This window comes from Xiphophorus couchianus, chromosome 15 (assembly GCF_001444195.1).
Source record: "Xiphophorus couchianus chromosome 15, X_couchianus-1.0, whole genome shotgun sequence".
NCBI classification, from domain to species: domain Eukaryota; kingdom Metazoa; phylum Chordata; class Actinopteri; order Cyprinodontiformes; family Poeciliidae; genus Xiphophorus; species Xiphophorus couchianus.
The window spans coordinates 14,567,304-14,582,696 of NC_040242.1; the positions used below are offsets into that span (position 1 = coordinate 14,567,304).

The window sequence follows — 15,393 nt, forward strand, 5'->3', positions numbered from 1 at the left end:
ACCATCTGTTTATCTGATTATCCATGGGTTGTAGCGACCAGATTCACATCAGTGACTGGAGTTAGGACTGCAGGTTCTCTTTTAAAGAGTTTGTAATTCTGATTCCTTTGTAGAATTTGAGCCAAGCAAAGGACAACATGTCCACCAGCTCCCATGTCTGGTAGATTTGGTGATGGCACGACTCGCCCTGTGTAAGTTTTAAAGTTGTAAGGAACACAATCTGCACCAGCCATATGAAGTACCCTGCAGCCCCATATTTTTGGTTTTGGCAGATATTGCTTCAGTCTTTGCCTGCCTTGGAATAGGGCCATTTATTCATTAATGACCAGCTTATTGCCCTTTTGGACTGAAGTTAGTTTTGAGGATAAACAAACAATGAAATAATGGTGGTAGAGTGGATCCTCTTGTTTTCATCGAGAATGACCCCAGCTTATGAACCACGCACTTTTTGTCCATGAAATGAGCTTGCATCCATCTCCTGTTGCTGTTAGTCAATAATACAGTTAAAAAATTGGCTGTGATAATTATTTTGTAATCAACTGCATATCAACGCACTAGAATAATATTGTCTGAACAAAATGACCCCTACTGCGCAATGTTGCCCTGAGGCAACAAACAACAAAACACAGTTTTAGCATATAAATTATATTAAAAAATTTATTTAAATGACCTACAATGCTTCTTTACATACTCACAGACATGTAAATATTTTTTGTTAGAGTTACCCAAAATTTAACCATGAAGAAAAGTGATCTGTAACTTACAAGTAGGAGGCAAGGTGTACCATGCATCTCTGCTCAATAAAAAGCAGGTGACCTTCCAAGTAAAAGGTCACCTGGACCTCAATACCTCTTTTATTTGGACAAAAATATGTCTGGTGGCAATTTAAATCACGCCCCCCAAAAAATAAAATAAAGGAGGAACGTGAGGTATAGATATGTGGTTTGTTGCCTGTGGGCAACACCATGCCATATTAAACAACATCAAATTGGAGAGAAAATCACACGAGGAGCATTAAAGAGACCCAACTGGGAACTTCCCACTGAGTTCCAGCTAACAGTTTGGGTTTGAATATGATACTAAAGAAATCAGAGCATCAATAACAACTGAGTTTTGCCTTGCTTTTTTCTTGCAGCCGCTGGCAAAGGAAGAGAAGGTGGAAGACACCACTTCAAAAAGTCCGGAGAAAACCAAAGAGACTGCAGACGGAGAAGGAGCAGAGGAGGAGGAGAAGAAGAAGGAGCCAGAAGGACACGTAGAGGCTGAAACAGACGGAGGAGAAAGCCAGACTTCGATTTTCCAGTCTCCTCTTCGCCTGGTGAGGAAGAATAAAATGAAGGTGGTGGTGTGTCACGTTACCGTCCTGGATGGGACTGACTTCACCTGCGAGGTGGAGGTAAGATGTCAATGAAATTCATCTGTAAATAAAAGTAGGCTTGTTTAGCCCAAAGCACGTGAGTGGCTTTGTGCAAGTGATGTAATCACTAATAGGATCAGATCTGGTGTGTGTCTTTGTTGGGGGGAAAAAAAGCTCTGGGGTATTTAACTTTCTGACTCAAAGCATAGCCATGATGGAAGCACCACCTGCTCACATTGCAAAGCGGACCAACCTGATGGGGCTCGTCCGGGGAATAAAACACACTCACACACACATTGAGCAGATTAGGGGGTTCCACCAGATTACTTTTCTCCATCTGTTGCTCCCCAATGGACACATGCCTTATACCCCCCCAGTCTCCTACAGACACAGCAACTTATATTGTTTTGAAAAGTTTTCATGCCCTTTTTACTCTATCCACAGTTTTTCACTTTATGTTGCTGAAAGAAAGCCAAAATAAATTCAATTTGCTGCAATCATGTGGAAGAAGGTGTGCTTAAATCAGGGATGCCCAAAGTTGCTCCTTGAGGGCCGGCATCCGGCATGTTTAGTTCTCTCCCTGGATTAATGCACCTGGATCCAATGATGGCTCATTAGAAGGCCTAAGAAGAACATCGACATGCTGAAAAGGTTGTTACTACCACCAGAGAGAGAACTAAAACATGTGGGATGCCGGCCCTCAAGGACCCACTTTGGGCACCCCTGGCTTAGATGAACAGTGTACCAATACTATATTACAGATTAAGCATTAACAGTTTAAGACATTTGTTTTTTTAAGAATTACTTTATTCATACCAGCAGGGAAATTATTTCGCAGTTACAGCAAGAATTTTTTATACACAGATTAACACACACATGACAGGAGCTGCGTCTGCAGGCAGCCAGCTGAGCCGGCGCCATTTTTGAAGGAGGACATGCGGCAAAGGTCGAACCCGCGACATCCGCGGGTCTAAGGCCTCCAAATGTGGGGCGTGCTAACCCCCTGCGCCACCACAGCACGCCCCTGTTTACTTAAATACAATAAAAATGATTGATTTAAGAGAGAAACGGTACATCTGAATTAGCCTAAATATAACACAGGAGCAACTGTTGTTTAGTTAAAATAGACAAAGCGGAGCGAGAACAGAACCGCAGAGAGATCATCAGTGTGGTGAGGCTGGCACATTAAGTTTTCTGTTCTGCCATAAAAAAGCCAAACCATCCCTTTTACTGCCTTTTTTTTTTTGTCCCAATTTTTTCATCATTTCAGTTTGCTTGAAAATATTTCCCACACAGTGTGGACATTTTTATCCCTACAACCCCTCACATTCCCACACTTGCCTCCATCCAGTGGGAAGCATCCCAAAATAGCCATTGTGCAGATCCACTTTGGTCCTCGTCTGCATTTCTGCATCGAGCGTCTTTAAGCAGAACAGGCACCGAATTCTGATGGTTTTAACATTAGGGTTCACAATCCTGCACTCGGGAATGGACTGTGGCAAACCGTCTCCCTGAGCTACAGTGTGCCAACGCCTAACCTACTCGCTTGTGAGAGTCTACGGTTGTTTGAACAGTGGCTGCTTTGTGGCACAACAGATAACGCTGATACTGCATCTAACTTCTATTGTCCTGTAGTGAAACACACACACACACACACCCCTCCATCCCTCACTCCACATGCTGGCATAGTTAACATGGCGGCCTGGAAAGATGCACAATGCATTCCAGAGATTAAATTTTCTGTTCTGCTAGCAGACCTCCAACACAGGCAATACCACAGATTTATATGCTCTGATCACATGCTTTTTTCTACAATTAAAATATTCAGGACTTACAATAAGTATACAAGGTGTCCACCATCCTAAAAAGTCTTTTAAAAAGTTGTCTCATTTATGGAAAAGTAAGTTTTGAAAATGTCTTGCATTCATTAAAGAATATGTGAGTTGACCGTAAATATGTTAATCACAGGTCTTAAATTTTCTCTCTTTAATTTTATCTATTTAATCTCAGACATCTTCACTCATTACGTGCCATAACTTAAGCCGGTTAAAGCTATTGGTAACGAGCTTCTAATACTTGCTCGGTAGCTGGCTAGCTAGCTAGTTTGCTTTCCAGCTAGCTGGCCAGCGAGAAAACAAACAAGCCATTGGCTGCTAGCATATGTCTCATTAGCTGCTAGCATATGCTAACTGCTAATGGCATTCTGTTAGATACACAAAGCTGCTGCCAAGAGTCACCAAAAGACTGCAGAAATTTTACTGTTTTGGTCCCTTGCAGTTTTTGTTTTTGTATATTTCTGTTGTGTTATAGGTCTTTTACTCATAATAGTTTTAAAAGTCTTATATTTGAATTGGTGGAACTTGCATTAATCCTGTATTTGATGTTTTAGAGGGGAGAGTCTTGGTGTCACATGGTCTGAGTCAACAAACGTCTGTAGTATTGATAAGTGTTGGAAGCCAGCGGTAGCGCTTTGTGGCGAGACAAAACAACACTCTAAAAGTGTTGCATTCTCACATTCATTTTGCCTTGAGCAAGTTTAGGAAAATACCACAGATGTTTCCAGTTATCCCAGGACAAAAGGAAAATTATTTCTTTTATCTGCGTCCTTCCACTTCCACCACGCTCCCTGGCCTGTCTGTGAGCAATGCCCTCCTCTCTGTCTGACCACCAGCATTAGAGTGAGGCTCCACCAAATAACTCAAAAGTAGAAGAATTTGATCTCATATAATTACGGTACTTTGTTCTTTGTGATCGCCTGCCGCTTCTTTTCCACCCTCCTTCCTTTGACCTTCTGACTGTCTGAAGGGGACCGCTGTGTGTTTGGGTGCACGCACTTGGGCACACATTCACAGATGGTTGTTAAATGTCATTTTCATAGCTGAGTGCGGAGGATTTTAGGGCTAAAGCCGCTATCAGGCCTATGAAGGAATGTGAGACAGATGAAGACACTGTACTAAAGAGCAGAGAGTAATCTAACAGATTGCAGAGAAATTTACTACTAAACTTTTAATTTCAAGTTTTCAAATGATGTTAGAAGTGGTTGTTTGTGATGAACTTTCTTTCATTTTGTCTCAGCAGAAACGAGCTAAGGGGCAGTACTTGTTCTTCAAGGTGTGTGAGCACCTAAATCTGTTGGAGAAGGACTACTTTGGCCTGATGTACAAGGACAACCATGATGAGAAGGTGGGTACTGCTTGGGTTTTAGGCTTAAACATGAAAGGCTGCATTGATTCAGGATTTTGATTCTCCTGTTGCTGTGTGTTTCTCCTTCTATGACCCCCCAGTGTTGGTTGGACCCCACAAAGGAGATTAAGAGACAAATTCGCAGTAAGTTCACCTTTGCAAATCTCCCGTTTCAGATTTTTGTTTATACTTTATTATGTTTCCATCCATCCATCCATCCATCCAATCTGTGTCATCCATTTGTTTGATTTCCATCCATCCATCCATCCATGTAGGCTGTTTATAATTAAAAAAAATAGCATACTGAATGTAGCCAAATGGTCTGAATAATACATTTATAATTAATGAATCGATTGTCCTGCTGTCAGAAGAAAAACAAACTACTTGAACAAAACACCAGAGACACTGGAAGCCAAATGACAGCAGTCATGCGGCATTAAAGAGTTTACCAAGGGTGTCATCACTCTGCTTCATTATTTAAAGACCTTTTCATTACCTGTTGTTAATATTTAAATGTGAGATAAAGTGTGGCGTTTCACCTGTTTAGGGTTGGCACCTACTGGAGGAGGGTTGGCAGCTGCTAAGCTTACAACGTCTTGCTTGGTTTTATATACACAAAGCATGACAGTAACTATGGGACGGTTACATCAGCTTGGGAAAATGTCAAAGTCTGTTATTGGGTTATTATTGATCTAAATCCAGTCAGCCGTTCTGTTCTGAGATTGCATGTGCTTTGTCTTAAATTAAAAGTTCGGTTTAGACCAGGGGTGGGCAATCCTGGTCCTCGAGGGCCGGTGTCCTGCAACTCTTATATGTCTCCCTGGTCCAACACACTTGAATCCAATAGTTGAATCACCTCTTAAGTGCAGTCAAGTTCTCCAGAGTCCTGTTAATGACCTCATTATTTGACTCAGGTGTGTTGGAGTAGAGATACATCTAAAAGTTGCAGGAGACCGGCCCTCGAGGACCAGGATTGCCCACCCCTGGTTTAGACCTTCATTTGCCTACAAACTTGTCTGTTTCTTGTATTCCCAGGATTTTCCTCTTTTAAAAAGAAGCTCAATAAATCTGACCAATAGTCATAAAAGTTAGAAATGTTCTAATTCGTCTTTTTACGCCGTTCATACCTTGCTTCTTCTTATGTTTGCCGTATAAGTAAAAACAAGTTCTTACAAAGCCTGTAACGTCACAGTACAACCATGTAATTTAGGCTCGAAAAAAGTTTACATTTTGTTAATTGGCAGATGTGTGAGACAGTGGAGTTTGGGTGTGTGCAGAACGCATGCGGTTTATCCCAGACTCTATGCGAGAGTGTGTGGTGTGCATAAATGCCTATATAAATGCTCTAAGTGCTATACATCTCACTGTATGTGCTCATTTATTTGCATTTTTTGGTGTGTGAATGTTTAGAAAAGCGTTCACTCACAACCTTTATGTATGCGGCCGTTGGTTTACGCAAATCACAGGGTTGACACCATTCTTCCCTAAACTGCTGTCATTTTGAGGGCAGCCGTCACAGTGCGGATGCAAATAAAGATGGGTTGAAATCTAAAGCGCCTGTCAGTTTCTCCAGGACTTATGCTAGAAAGTACACAGGCGTGTTTTCCATGAAGACCTAAAAGTTTCAGTTTGGCCCCGATTTAACCCAAACATTTTATTCGGCATGTCTGCTGTTTGTGCTAAAAGGGTGGTGAGAAACATGCAACTAGGACGATCTTTCAACCTTGGGATTCATCTTTCCACACTTTCGTAAAGGCTAGAGTTGTTAAGTGCACAACTAATAGTTGCAAAGTCAACAGCTTCACATCGTTGATTTCTAAAGCTCCTCCAGCTACTTTAAGCCTCCAGGCTGCTTCTTTTGATTAAAGCTCTGTTTGCCTGGCCTGGCTTTTTAAGTGAATTAAAATTTTTGGTAGGTTTTGCAGTTGTGCAAAAATGTGAGATTTTAAAAGCTTTAAAATCTTTGCTGGGAGATGTAATTTAGGAACTTGAATTATGATTGAGGACCAGGACAAAGTCATTCCAAGGACCTCAAATGGTCCCCGGGCCACACTTTGGACATCCCTGCTTTAAAACATTCACACAACAGCTACATTTATAATGTAAATGTAAATTGCGTACAGGAAATTATATTTATCAAGTAGGTGACTTCTAGATTTTATTTAGGGGTGCCAGAGTAAAGAGGGATGATTACAAATTTACACCACACTTTCTAGGTTTGCAGTTGTAAAAAAAGTAAAAACTATGCTTATCATTTTCCTCCCACTTAACATTTATGTCCTCCTTTTTATTGGTCTTTCTCATAAAATGAAAGTTTATGGTTGGAACTTGACAAATGTTTAAATTTTTATCCTGCTTATAAATAGCCTCACAAGGCACTGCAAGTAATGTCCTGGGGACGTAAAATCACATCAAACACATTCCTGGTTGACGTAGTGCATTTCCTAACGACATGTTTTTTTTTGTTTGCTTTTTTTCTGTCATGCTCAATAACGTCTGGGAACCTCCCAAGCCGCCAGAAGATCTACCGTTGTTTGCACAGATCAGAATATTCCGATTTAAATGGGTCACTTTTTCCTGAAGGGTTTTAAAAAATTCAGTCAGTTTAAGACAAGGCAGAGAATCTTGTTTATTAAATCAGAGGAAGCGTGAACAGAACCACGCATAAGATGGATTGATGGCTAGATGGGTACACTGTAAGTGTACAGACAGAGCTCATAGCTGTAGTGGAAACGTATACAGAGCTTTCTACTAGAAATTCATGAAGTATTTTGCAGTCTGCTAAGTAGTCTGCTTTTAAACTTCTAAATAAATCAAATAATATTTCTAGGTTTCCTTATTCAGTTGAATTGACTTAAAACATTATACTTTGGCACTGCTTAAGGAACTGCTTAACCAATATGTTTCTACACGTATTGGTTAATGTGCAGAAACAACAATGTGTCACTTTTAATGACAGTCTATAGGGGGACAGTCTCTATGGATCTTTATCTTTGTGTTTTTTTAAGACACTGGTCATGCCTATTCTGCACTCCATCTACATGAAGTGATATTGAACCTTTAAAAATATGCTGATTCTACAAATAATGACAAGTAAAATGTCTGAAGTCGGTTTTTACATCCCACAATGAAACATTTAGTCCTGCAGGAAGTGAACGGGTGTTTGTTTTGACAGAAAACGGCAGCAAGATTTAATCTCACCTGTAATGTTATGCTGAATCTAACTGGAGGGCATGCAAAGCGAGCAGGTCTGGATGTAGGCCAGGTTTAGACCTCAACTGTGCGTGTGGCCGCTGTTAATATTTAACAGCAGTGGTCAGGTTTGCTCCTTCATCAAACTGTCTCCGACAGGTCTACGTGCCTCACTGGACACTTTCATCCAGGATTGTTCAGGATTGTCCTGTAATGAGCATAACCAGGCATATCTATTGGCAGTTCTAGATGATTTTCAGCTAAAAGGATCTGAGAGAGATATTAAAATCCTCTTATCTGGTTGTGCTGCAGTAGCATCAGTGTAATTCATCAAATTGTTTCCCTTTTTGCGTGTTTTGTTACTTTACTTGACATCTTTCACTATGGATTTCTTCATTTAAAAAAATCTCAAAAGAGCCTACAACGACAGAGTGAAAACATGTCTGATGCCATTTTGTATGAATATATTAAAAATGTTTTATCTAAACATAACTATGGCTGAAATGATTAGTCATTATTATTGAAATAATTGTCAGCTAATTTAGTCATTGATTTATCATTAATTGGAGTATACAGACTCAAAAAAAGGCAATTTTTCTAAAAAAAAAAAAAAAAAAAAAAAATGATGTATTTAAAACAGTAATTAAGCCAAAGCTGTACAAAATGTATATACGTTTAGCTTTTATGATGAAAACATTTTTGTCTGTAAATATTCTTTACCACAAAACTCCTAAAGTGTCAGTTTTTAAGCATCTTTTGCATCTTTTAGTGTATTTCTAACATTGTATTAAAAAACTTACGAGATTAAATTAAAAATCTATAGGATATAACAAATTTTCTATACGGTTTATCGTCCAAATAATTGGTAGAATAATCCGTTACAAAAATAATAGTTAGTTATTATTTGAACAAAACAGGCACAAAATCAACAGTAAACGCTGTGAATACTTTCCAGTTACATTAATGTCGAATAATGCATTCTTTAGTTTTAAATTTGCATACTTTTTTTTTCTAATGGAAATATTTATCAAACAACCTATTTATCAAATCTACTAGGAGTCAAAAACCTGAATCTAAAGATGTTTTCAACCAGTGTGATGCATCTTTTCCATGTGTTTGATTTCTCTCTGATGTCATGTTTTCTAAGAATAAAACACCCAGATGATGTGATCTGCATTACGTCACCCGGACATTTTTTGTTGAGTGGAACAAAACTCAACAGACTGGGCGAAGGCCATGACAGCCTGGCCTTTTGGATGCAGCCAGAACAGAACATAAATGAAGGCCACGTTATGACGGGTTGTTGAAGATGTTCGCTGTCATGTTGCTGGTGATGACGGCTCATTTTTTTGATCTCATTGAAGACTGAAATGAAGCATGGCATTTAGTAAAGCTGGTGGGGAAGGGGGGTGTTATACAGCACCAGATTTGCTCATTTGTGTCTGGGAACATGCTGCATAACAGCTGTCCTGTATTATTTTTTATGAATCTCATCTGCTTTTATTGTCATTTTCTTTTAAGAATTTATATTACGTGTTCTGTTGTATTTTCCGCTCTGTTTTCTTGTTTTACTGCGATGTAAATCACTTAATTGAATATTTCGTTCTCCAGGTAACAACTGGCAGTTTGCATTCGGTGTCAAGTTTTACCCTCCTGACCCATCACAGCTTACTGAGGACATCACAAGGTACCCACACACACACTCAACTTCCACAATTACTAACACCATTTGGTAAAAAATGCAAACAAAAGCCTGAAAATAAACTGTTGTGAAGACTTGGTGATCACAACATGACTTTTTTTTGTCAGTGTTGCTATAGTGAATGAAAAATGAACACTTTGAACAAGGCAAGCTAACAAAAACAATAAACTAGAAATCAGCTAAATGAGTGGAAGAGAACAGCATGGTCTAGTCGAAACCTACTGAACCGAGCAGAAATATATTCTGAGCTGTCTTTCTGGCTTCTCTCTCGCATGGTTACTGAATTATAACCATGCAAGAGAAATAGTCTCGCAGGGTAGGTGGCTTGTAGAAACACTGTGTTTCCAAATAATCCCCTTTCAACTTAACGTCCAGCCATTATGCCGCCCAATCCCACCTACTAGCAGACCCAGAGTGATACTTCATGCATTCATGGGTGACTTTCTTCTTGTCACCAAAAAAAAAAAAATAAAATACCATCACAATATCTACTTGTGTTTCAGTGGTGTTTTTGTTCTCCACCAGATGTCTTTTTTTGTGATAAAGTATCCATTACGTTCTGCTGCTTTGGCCTGCTGTTTTATGTTAGGCTCTTTGTTGTTCAGATTTGCTGAAAACAACGGCCCACTCTGGCTGAAAATGTGAGTCATGGAGTAAAGTCAGTGAAAGTGAAGCAGACCCATTGAAGACTGGGTCTGGCCCTAATGCCAAAACAATATGCTCTGAAGCCACACAACGCTTCATAGAGTAGCAGGGAAACGCTCAGCTAAGTTGAAACTTGATGCTGGACTTCTTCTCACTTGTAATAGTTTTTCCTTCTGATTAAACTTGGGTAAATAAACATAAACCCATATTTTTATACATTTTATACACCCATGTTCTCCTGGGTCAGTACTTTGTAATTTACACCAGGGTTCGTACCAGTGCTTGAAATCCTTCAAAATGCTTCAAAATTAATTTCAAATAGCTTTTTTCAAGGCTCAGAAACTGCTTGATTTCTGTATATCTGATTTCTGAATGTGTTCTTGCATTATAGTGCCATTATTAGCCATTATTACTATTATATTACTTGAAAATGGTCTCAGGACAGATGGCTGCACAGTGGCGCAGTTGGTAGCACTGTTGCTGCAGCAAGAAGGTCGTGGGTTCGATTCCCGGCCGGGGTCTTTCTGCATGGAGTTTGCATGTTCTCCCTGTGCATGCGTGGGTTCTCTCCCGGTACTCCGGCTTCCTCCCACAGTCCAAAAACATGACTGTCAGGTTAATTGGTCTCTCTAAATTCTCCCTGCGTGAATGGTTGTTTGTCCTGTATGTCTCTGTGTTGCCCTGCGACAGACTGGCAACCTGTCCAGGGTGTACCCCGCCTCCCGCCTGGAACGTAGCTGGAGATAGGCACCAGCAACCCTCCCGACCCCATTAGGGACAAGGGTGAACAGAAAATGGATGGATGGATGGGTCTCAGGACAACAGTATTATTGTTTATCGCAATAAGTATCGTGACGGGCCTAGAAACCAAATATTTTCATACATCTTTTTTTCTCGCTGAAGTTAAGTTAATCTACACTTTCCTTGTTTCAGATCAGTTAGAATGATCCAAATTATTTCTCTTTGCTAGGAAACCTTTTTTATATTGTGCTTAAGCATTTAACTTAAGAAGGGAGGTAATTTACCTTAACACAGTTTATTAGGATTGCTTGGATTGGAATATTTATTATTCCTAAGGGCACAGTAACTTATTGATTGTCTTATATTTTATATGTTAAATAAAGTTATTAAAATTTCAGGATTTTTGTTTGTTAAATTAGTATGTCAGACATTTCAAAACATTTTGCTACGTTTTGGCTTATATTGTCTGTGCTATAGGATGTGGAATACTACCATAAAGATATTTATAAATTATAAAATGTCATAGGGAATTGAGACTATCTTTTTTTAGTTAATCTGTTTTGTTTTCATCTCCAGTGTGGTAGTGGAAAAATTTGAAAACATACCTTGAAAATGCTTGACAGGTTCTTGAATTTTGCTGTGGGAAAAGTGTAGAAACCCTGAACCATCTACAAAAATTCCTTTAGTTCTAAACTGAGGAGAAGAAATCTTTATGATACAGGGAGGAACCTCTTGAAGAATCGGTAAAAGACTTTCTGTTGTTCAGCTACAAGAATGGAAAGAAACCTGCCCTACTGAGAAAACTATAACAAAGGCATTTAATCCATACCCATTTCCAGTTTGGAGTAAATTTTTTTCTCACCTTATCGTTTTTAGGTACCTTTTGTGTCTGCAGCTGCGGGAGGATGTTGCTTCTGGACGGCTGCCTTGCTCATTCGTCACTCACGCTCTGCTGGGGTCATACACATTGCAGGTACAGCAAAAAATATCCTGTCTGTTTTGTTGTCTTGTGTTTGTGAGGTAACGTATGCGATAATCATGTTGACCAGTAGTATATTTAGCCTTGGCACCTTCCCAAAAATAGATTTCTGTTTTGAATAATTTACAGGCCGAATTAGGCGACCATGAACCCGACCAACCTCGCCCTTTGGACTTCATCAGTCAGCTGACGTTTGCGCCCAATCAGAACAAAGAGATGGAGGAGAAGATTCTTGAACTCCACAAATCCCACAGGTCAGAGAGGAAAATGAGTTTGACTCATAGTTTGATAGTTCAGCTGTTATCAAGGGAGCCTGACTGGATTATATGTATGTGCACGACTTATCATGATATTCTATTTAATTTTAGCCATTATTTCGTTTTTAGGGGAATGACACCAGCACAGGCAGACCTCCAGTTTCTAGAAAATGCCAAGAAGCTCTCCATGTACGGAGTGGATCTGCACCACGCCAAGGTATAAATAAATGAAGGCCTCCCCTCTTCTCCTCTTCCTCTCCATTGTTGTTGACATCTGGGGATTAGCCCAGCTCCTTTGATGCTGGTCGAGCCGTGCCGGAGTGCATGCATGTTTGTATCTGTGCGTGTCAGCTGTGCAAACACTTGGACAGGCCATTTCCATGGGAGCAGTCACTCTCCCTCGCTGAGATAGTGGATCATCAGCCGACTGGGTGCATGTTTTCTTGGTGTGGATGTGTGTCGGAACATGTTCTGGGGTCTTTGGGGCAAAACCAGCAAGTACACATGAGAATAAGAGAGTCTGGAAATAGGAAGCTGGGAGGCATGGTGGAGAGTGAAGACAAAACATGGTTCAACTGAGGTTGATGGCAGTCCAATTAGATTTAGAGAGGGGCAAGTTCCCTTTAAGGACATGCTCCACTTCTGTCCAGCAGAGAATGGAAAGAATGGTGCAGCGGAGCGCTTTAATTGCTGACAGTGTTTTTCTTTTCATCGCTTACCATTGTTAATTATCCTGGAAATTCAAAGGGATGATCTACTTGATCTTTTATGGAACATGTCTGCAGGTTTTATCACTCCAAAGCCTGCAAAAGAGGTGACCTAAAGACCATGTTTAAACTTTAGAAAGAGTAATACTAAGTTGTGTGCCTGATGATACGGAGACTTCGGCGCTTTGCAAAAGTAAAGCAAAGTGTTATGGAACGGGGTCGGAGATTGATTTGTTTGATCATTACATGACAGATTACATGCGGTGCCTGTTGGGTTTAGGATGCAATATAGTTTTGAAATGCTTCAGTGCTTTTGGTGCAAATTCCTTTCAAAACGTTGCAGCATTTTCTGAAACCACTTGTCTTTAAAACTGAACTTATTTGTACTGGCGCAACACATAGATTGCATTATATGCTACATAGAGGTTAATCAGCAACACTGTTATTAAGCTCACCACTAGTGTGGTTTTGTGCGATAAATGGTAAAGTATGTGACATGTTGGCACTAATGAGTTAGAATAAAATTCGGCATTATTCAATTCATGGTTCACCTGTTACTTCAGTTTTTTTGCTGCACTTATTCATCTTTAAGTCTTTTCAAAATGACTTTATGACAAATGACATTGACCAAAACTTGACTAAATTGTCTCCCAAAAAGAGAAAAACAGGTGGCTTCATGACTTACTGTATTTTCATTGATCACTCAGACAATTATCCGTGTTTTTGAGGTTGGTAATAGTTCTGTGTAAGAAATCGACCAAACAACTAAAGCCTATTAGTCCTTACAGCACAAGAACAAAGATCGATGGCTGGCTTTTAACACAGCACGTCCATTTGATGTATGAAATGTGGCTGAGCACCAGTAAAACTGTCCATTATCAGCAAATTGCACTCTCCATTTGTGCAACTGATTGTTCTCTGTTAAGTCATTGCCGTAATCAGTTCGCCTTTACTCTGACCAAACTTTACTCTGACTAAAAGCTCTGCTGGTGGGTTAGTCTGTAGGCTAACTGTGTTCTGATTTGTGCGGGTGTGTGTGTGTGTGTGTGGGGAGGGGGGGCTTTTGTTTGTAATACGTTGTTTGGACCATTTTCCTGACACATGCTACATTGGTTTAGGCTGTAGAAATGAATGGAAGTCGATGGAAAGTCCCCACAAAGAAAGTCACACAAACGTGCGTCTCTGTGTGTGTGTGTGTGTGTGTAATAATTGAGTTTCTCCTGACCCTAAACAGACTACGGTACTTTAAAAATCAATCAATGAACAGCATGATCTGGTTTGTTTGTACTGCAGGCATTTATATCAGAAGAATACATAATCTCCTCATCGAGACATTTTCTATATTCTACTTTTCTGTCTGACTACGACAGGATTCAGAAGCAGTGGACATCATGCTGGGTGTGTGCGCCAACGGACTCTTGGTGTACAAAGACAGGCTTCGGATAAATCGATTCGCTTGGCCCAAAATACTCAAGATATCGTACAAGAGGAACAACTTCTATATCAAGATCAGACCAGGAGAGGTTTGTAATAAACACACACTGATGGATGGATGAATGTTAAGTACTTTAAGGTTGTTGGCATGACTTTTGTTTAACTTCTGACATATAAGGCCAGACCTTCTCTGCTACGTGTAGATCGGTATGTGGAGTAAATGTGACGTAAGAGAGAAGAGTTTGTTTAAAAAATTACAGGACAAATATTAAAAACAGTTCTTCAGTTAGCTGACTTTAGGTGTGGAATAATTCTTGAGGAGTTAAAGTTATCTAAAGTTTTTACTCTTTAGAGAAAAACAAAGTATAGAAATAATTCGCTAAACAAATACAATAAGGCTTGTTTATGATTGTTTATTTTCTTTAATGAGTTTGTCTACAGACTCAGTTGGAGTCCTTAGATGCATGCTTTTGAAAAATATGCAGGAAAGATTTGTTTTGATTTTCATACATAAAGGTATAATAAGCTTTCACTTACACTTTTTTTGATTTACACTTTCTTGAAATTGATTGTCAGAAATTTAGGTTTTATTCTATACTGGTGTTGTCTTGATTTTTTTCCTTTGCTTATTAGTTTTTTTTCTACATTGTGTGTGTTTTATTTTTGTATATGGAAAATGTTAAAATGACTGAAATAAATAAAAAATAAATTGCAAATCAAAAGAAAACATGTTTCTGCCATTTTGTTCCTTTGGCAGACGGAGCAGTTTGAGAGCACCGTGGGATTCAAGCTCCAGAATCATCGATCTGCTAAAAGGCTGTGGAAGGTCTGCGTAGAAAACCACAGCTTCTTCAGGTAAAAGACAAATATACGTTCACAGTGAAACGCACGCGTGCTGCGCAGGAACATTAATTAACAATGTAGCGTTTTGAGAACTTTATTTGGCTCAAGACAAACCTGTATGTTCATTTGTCCTATAGGATGGCGCTTTATGTATAAAATACACTCATACATAATCACAACATAGACAGAAAATCCAAGTGCACACTTTTGAATGTGTTCTCCATGATATAAGCTTCTGACAACAAGGAGACATTTCCCTCAATCACACGCACCTGTAAAAGTAACTACAAAATGTGTTTTCAAAGGAGACCACTGAATATGATTTTGGTCGTGCTCCGTTTCTCCCTCTGCCT

The 15,393-nt window shown here is 39.5% G+C and overlaps 1 protein-coding gene across 13 annotated transcripts in view; it reads left to right on the forward strand.

The window, feature by feature from the left end:
* The window catches only part of epb41l2 (erythrocyte membrane protein band 4.1 like 2), a 52,895-nt gene that overhangs the window by 18,014 nt on the left and 19,488 nt on the right, over window positions 1–15,393 (forward strand). For 12 of the 13 annotated variants that reach the window (XM_028041127.1, XM_028041133.1, XM_028041139.1 and 9 more), the window contains exons 4-12: window positions 1,136–1,396; window positions 4,433–4,540; window positions 4,642–4,684; window positions 9,344–9,419; window positions 11,697–11,793; window positions 11,929–12,053; window positions 12,186–12,273; window positions 14,134–14,286; window positions 14,955–15,052. In XM_028041127.1, coding sequence (XP_027896928.1) covers window positions 1,136–1,396; window positions 4,433–4,540; window positions 4,642–4,684; window positions 9,344–9,419; window positions 11,697–11,793; window positions 11,929–12,053; window positions 12,186–12,273; window positions 14,134–14,286; window positions 14,955–15,052 — 1,049 coding nt within the window. The remainder of the gene's footprint in view (window positions 1–1,135; window positions 1,397–4,432; window positions 4,541–4,641; window positions 4,685–9,343; window positions 9,420–11,696; window positions 11,794–11,928; window positions 12,054–12,185; window positions 12,274–14,133; window positions 14,287–14,954; window positions 15,053–15,393) is intronic. The other variant, XM_028041130.1, reaches the window with a different exon arrangement.